This window comes from Trachymyrmex septentrionalis, unplaced genomic scaffold (genome assembly GCF_001594115.1).
Source record: "Trachymyrmex septentrionalis isolate Tsep2-gDNA-1 unplaced genomic scaffold, Tsep1.0 scaffold30, whole genome shotgun sequence".
Classification (NCBI taxonomy): Eukaryota; Metazoa; Arthropoda; class Insecta; order Hymenoptera; family Formicidae; genus Trachymyrmex; species Trachymyrmex septentrionalis.
The window spans coordinates 321,958-328,554 of NW_017305463.1; the positions used below are offsets into that span (position 1 = coordinate 321,958).

Below are 6,597 nucleotides of genomic sequence, written 5' to 3' on the forward strand. Positions count from 1 at the left end.
AGAGAGAGAGAGAATATTCTAATAAATCATAGAGTCTCTATAAGATTTTCTATAAGCATTTGATAACGCAGATAGAGACATAAAAATTTTAATTTTTAAATCTGTCAACGTCTCGAACGTATAAAGTTGTCATACTTAATTCACATTTTAATAATTTTGATTAATAAATTATGGCATTTACGAGTATAACTTATTTGCAATGTAGAATTTTATTGTTCGCGAGGAGAAATTCCTTCTATTTGATATTACAATATATCAGGAATCAGTGGTAATTTTGCAGAACTATGTAATGACCGTTTACATATTCGCGCACAGTTCGATAACGCTGGCGCTAATAATAACACGAAAATTATATAGCCGTAAATTATTTAGGTATTTCATTATATCCCCTGATATTGCGCTTACGCCACATTGGAGTCATCTTTCCTGTGCATAATATCACGTTACCACAAGTAATGAGATTTCACTGCATATCGCCATTATCATTCTATTAATACCTGTGTACGCACATGCAATTCTATCCTTTTACATTTTAGAGCCTGTATTATTTAAGATTTTATTTAAACCTGTCACATTCTATCATTCTATACATAAAGATAATTTTTTATTTAAAAGTGATAAAAATTATCGTTATTTTTAAACAAAAATCATATAATGTTTATATATAGTATGTCATTCATCAGAGTAATACTTTTCAAGCATAGAAAGTAATCTAAATTCAAAGTTTATAAACATAGAAAAATGTTATTTTTATTGCAAATGTATGATGTAGACAGACATTTGAAGCAGTAGATATTCAATACATTGAAGATATAAGATCTGCGAGAAACGTAATAATGAAGCATGCCGATGCTCGCAGTAGAAGAGAAAAAGTTGCATTGAAAAGCATTGTCGACCAAGCTCGTAAAGGAGGATCAATGATGTTCTGTGCAGAGGTGTCGTTTCGCAGCATTGGGATTGGAAATCGGGTATCTGGATTATCCTTTGGTATCTTCTGGTATATCACGAGTTGCTGAGTTAGAGTAGTAGCGAGGTATGAGGAAGGGGTGCAACGGGCCTGCATTGCTGAAGCAGCGGTAGCAGTAAGACGCTACTAGAAGAGATCCTTTATATGATCACCTTGATTCGAAAGAGCGAAGAACTCCGACAGAACGTTCTCTCGGTATTCTTCTTTCTTTTTTCCTTTCCTGTCCTGTGCGTTCCTCCATCATCTCTGTAATCTCTTCTCATCTTCCTTTTCTTCTTGCTCTTCTTGCTCCTCCTTCTTCTCTTCCTCCACCTCCATTCTCCCTTTATTGGCACACCCGGTATAATAAGGAACGAGTTTGTATTTAGTCGGCCATGCGCAGTACTGCCTGTTGGCGTATCATCGATCAGACTGGCGACTGACTATTGGAGCAAAACAAGAGGGATGAGAATGGAAATGGAGATAAAGAGAGAATATCGAGACAGAAAATACAACAAAGATAGTAGGAAAAGTGGGAAGAGCAAAATATACGGAAAAGATTTTTGCAGAGACCGATTCTTTGTTAAAATTAGATAAAAACAAGCAAATAGAAAATATAACGAGTAATAACAGACAATTTACAAGAAGACAGTTCTTATTTACCAAACAAGACATTTAAAATTATTTTTATTGTAATAATTATGTATATTTATTATATTAATCTGTCAAACTGTATAAGTGTGTTAGAAAATTTCACTGTAAGCTAATAGTATCATTAGTATCATATTTTTTGAAGATCTTCGCAGTAGCGATTAATAGATTTTAGAAAGAAAGAACCTTATGCTAATTGTATCGCATGAAATAAAGTGATAGTTGAAGAGATCGAAGGTTAAGAATTACTAGTATTGTTTGTTTCTTTTTTTTTGAAATGTGCGCAAAGGATATACGAGTATATACACACACACACGCGCGCGCGCGTGCACACACACACACACATATACACTCACATACATACACAATATGTATATGTATCATAAATGATAAGATAGGATGACACTATCCCAAGGATAATTGGAGATCTCGTTACTTCCCACTGGTGACTTCAATTTGGGATCGACGATAATGAGATATTGAATCCTGATCCTCTATCTCCGGGCTTCTCCCTCTCTTCTCTCTCTCTCTCTCTCTCTCTCTCTCTCTCTCTCTTTTTTTTCATTACCCAGCGTTTCAGATGTTTTATAGCTTTCTTGGTTTACGTACAAAAACATCAATGCAAATTTTGTGTGTGTATGGGTGTGTGTTTACGTGTATTTGTTGAATTGTTAAACATCTCCTAGTACTTATTAAAATACTCTCTTACTTTTTAACGATAGTATCAATGTTATTATGTTTTGATGAAGAGATAAGAAACTATATGATCCATTCGTTTACGGGTTCATGTGATGTAACTATAATAATATACAGCTTTAGATGATCTCTTCTCTTTAAGAAAACAATAATAGTATATTTTATTTTTTTCTTATTAAATTGATTCAGAAAAGTATGTACTATTAAAAAATTTTTTTAATAAACTGTAACGTAAATTAATTTGGACCGATATCTATGCGCGTAAATATTCTGATTCCCCGTGAAAACCTATATGTTCGTTGAAATATAAGCGGAAGATAATTTCGGGATAACAGCTTAAATTGACAGGGCGACGCGTTCCCATTCATTCAAATTACGCACCAATTCTGTCGGTGACTTTGGCATTGTTGCTGTAAATTGGTCCACGCCCTAGCCTCCGGCCTCCCTCTTCTGTTAGAAGTATATGTGGTTGCGAAACAAATGCATATGTTCAGTTTTTTAAATAACATTCTGTATGTGTAATTATTATATATGTCACAGTCAAAATGTTAACTCACTTGATAAATGTATACATTTACTGTAGTCCGCTATAGTCAATGTATACATTTACATATAGTAAATGTATACATTGATTAGTAAGTGTATTTACTAGTAAGTACATTTACTTAACACTTTAAGTGTGATACATGAATACATATAGATAGAATATTTTATAAGAGTAATTTCTTTAAAATTTTTTCATCAAATTTAAATCTAATTTTCTCTGTACAGCTATGTTGTAGCAATGTAGCACTCACAGTTTTTAAATTATAATTAAAATAAAAAAATTTTTTTTAATTAAAAATTTTGGAGAAATAAAATGTTTAATATATGTATAAGATCTGTTAAATAATAATTTATCCAATAAAATATAATGCTTGTTATTTTTTAAAAAACGGTAATCTATTATACAAGCATATTGGAGAAAGTGACACGCGTCTTCACCACAGGAGGTCGAATAAGGGGGTTTGTGTTAACAAGTAATCTAAAGAATATAAAAAATAGAATAGCAATTTTTGATGAGGTCGTTTGAGCACGATAATTAACCATAAAACAGGATTGTGACACGTGTCATGCAAGTGATAATTGGATGAAGTAACTGATCATCTAGTCTAGAACAATCATAATAATTTTTCAATTAAGGATGATAGTGTAATGTGTAGAACACATTAATGTATAAATATTTTTCAACTGTAGTCCAAACATAAAAAATTTTCCACACAAATGAACAATTTTTACCGTTTTGTTACTAACTATAAAGTATTCACATTTTTGTGTGAATTCTTAATTAATATCTAAATAATCAACGAAAAAAATAGATTAAATTTTTTTATCATAAAAATGCAAAATGTTTTTTTAACATAAAAATATAAAATTTTTTCAGGTTTGGTTTCAAAATCGGAGAGCAAAATGGCGCAAGACAGAGAAATGTTGGGGCAGAAGTACCATAATGGCAGAATACGGTTTATATGGAGCGATGGTACGGCATTCTTTACCACTTCCGGAAACAATTTTAAGAAGTGCCAAGGAAAATGAATCCGTTGCACCGTGGTTGTTAGGTAAGATAGAAAACATCTCTGATAAAAATTTTATATTAATAACTTTGACAAATTAAATATGTAACATATATTTTTGAATGTTTTTTTTAAACTTGATTCTAAAATTATCTAATTATAATTATAATTATAATAACTTTGGCTACTGGGAATTAGCGCTGTACTATGTGCGCAATAAAAATTTTTTCAAATTATTAAATTGTATCTTACATATTTAATTATTAATTTGCATACATGTTTCGGCTAACTTTTTAGCTATTATCAGCACATACAGATGATGTAATTAGATGAGCGATAAGCATGAGATGTATAAGGCTACGGTATCCGCATGTTTTTCATTAATTTAGTATCCACAATGTTTTCATGTGAGGTGGTCAATCACTATTTCTTAAAGAAACCGCAACCGTAATTAAACGCCTCCATCAAAACAAATTTAGTCAATTAAAATAAGAATAGTTTTGCAATAAAATTCTTGTTCGCATTTGAGCATTGAAATAAACTGCTGTCTCGTCAAATATAAACTCTAATTTCCAATAGCAAAAGTTATTATAATTATATTTTTTATATCAGGGAATTAAGATTATTATTTGTTTTAATTATAATTACATCCAAGTCTCTCTCTCTCTCTCACTCTTCCTCTTTAAAATTAGATAAAATATAATTAATAACACAAAAAGAGAACAAAAGAGTACGACAAAAGAGAATAGAGATTATTTAATGTCTAAGAAAAAAATGTGTGTGTGTGTGTGTGTGTGTGTGTGTATGTGTGTAAATAAATGTAACATAATGTTTACATATATAACACATTTTCATTATTTATTGATTACTTTTGCAAATATAACTAGACATTAAATAATTCTAAACCGTATTTTCATACTTAATTAAAGTAATATTATTCTATTATTATTGAAAACCGGAAAATATTCTATCTTTTCGTTCCGTAAAATCATTTAAGCTAAAGCGGCGGAACAAATTCCGAATATTTTTTCTGTTGGTTTTTATCAGCTCAATCATCTAAGACAAGCAGCTTTAACCAAGATTTCGAATATAATCAAGAACTGATTGACTGTGGACCTGTAGGGATGCATCGGAAATCGCTCGAGGCAGCAGAGCATCTCAAATCTGGCGGAGAGGACAGCGGCAATGACCAAAACGGAAGCGGAAGCAGTCCTCACCATAATCATCATCAAGGAGGACCAACCAGTTCGGAGAGTGGACAGGAGAGCCAGGATGGTATGGGACCTTCGTCATCTACGAGTAAGTCTTATTCTATTTAGATAACATATATTTTATATATCATTTCATAGAAATTTTATATAATTAAATTACTTTCAAAATAAACAAAATAAAAGTTGTTTTGTTGCAATATTATCATAACGATGGAATTTACAAACGAGTATATTGCATTATTAAAATACTGATAAATTTTTCTGTGAATACACCCTTTTCAGAATTTGTTATATTATTAATGAAAAACTTTGTTAATACTCTTTTATTGTAAATAAATGTTTAAAACACAATTTTGGAGGAATGATATAATTTTAAACAATATATAATAATAGAAATAAAATAGGAAAATTTAATAAATAATACCGAATAAAAACTAGAAAATTTAAAAATCTATTCTCTAAATTTTTTGGAGTGAAATCTTACTCCAAAAGACTGAAAATGGAGCTACTCTTAAAGAAAAAATAAAAATATTTTCATTCTTGAACAAGAGTGGCAGAGTTTCATTCTTTAGAAGTGAAATTTTATTCTTTTGAAGTAAGATTTTATTCTTTTGGAATGAAACTCACTCTAAGGAATGAAATCTCATTCCAAAAAAAAGGAATAAAATTTTATTCCAAAAGAGTAAAACCTTATTCAACAAAGAAAATCTGTCACTCTTGTACAAAATTGAAAAGTCTTTATTTTTTTTCTGACTGGCTCAATTTTCACTCCAAAAGATACAGAGTATCTATTCAAAACTATCGGCCTTTTGCAAAATACTGTAGATATATATCAGGTATAATGATATGTATTATTGTTTGTAGGTGTTGTGCAAGATACGGAACAACTCAGAAACGAAAGTATTGCTTGCTTGAGAGCGAAAGCACAGCAGCATCAATTGCAATTGAATTTGCAACCAACATCGACGCCTCCAAGTGGGTCGTATTCGTCGGCACCACAATCCAGCACGCTACACACTTCTGTTTAATTGTGAAAATACTGACACTTTTTCTGATACTTCCGTGTCTAATATTTTTGCTGTTGATGCGGAAGCACGTGTCCTGCCTGGCAGACTGTCGTAGATGAATCGGCAGCACCGATTTTAAATTAGTGATATTTTTTTAATAAATATCTTGTCAAAGATTCTTTTAAAATATAAGGATCTTTCTAAAATCACTTCTAATTAATATCACAGCCAAATTGCAGCAATGGCATCGATTGGACAAATTTCTTGCGAGAAAGGATTTCGGATTGTTCCGGCATGTGATCCCAATGTTCTACGTTCCTCGCGTCGCCTTTAAATGCTGTTCTGTGAATTTTTGCGACCGAAATTATCTGCAATGCAGTATTAATTGTGAAGCTCGAAGATATATACAAAAAACATATACATATATATATATGTGTGTGTGTGTGTGTGTGTGGTGTGTGTGCGCGCGTGTGTGCGCTCGCGCACACACACACACGCATAGATATATATATGTGTGTGTATATTTAAAAATT

The 6,597-nt window shown here is 31.4% G+C and overlaps 1 protein-coding gene across 1 annotated transcript in view; it reads left to right on the plus strand.

Moving 5' to 3' along the window:
* Window positions 1-6,085, plus strand: part of LOC108749580 (visual system homeobox 2-like) — a 71,584-nt gene extending 65,499 nt beyond the window's left edge. The window contains exons 5-7 of the mRNA XM_018488362.1: window positions 3,717-3,891; window positions 4,894-5,145; window positions 5,922-6,085. Coding sequence (XP_018343864.1) covers window positions 3,717-3,891; window positions 4,894-5,145; window positions 5,922-6,085 — 591 coding nt within the window. The remainder of the gene's footprint in view (window positions 1-3,716; window positions 3,892-4,893; window positions 5,146-5,921) is intronic.
* Window positions 6,086-6,597: the final 512 nt, after the last annotated feature.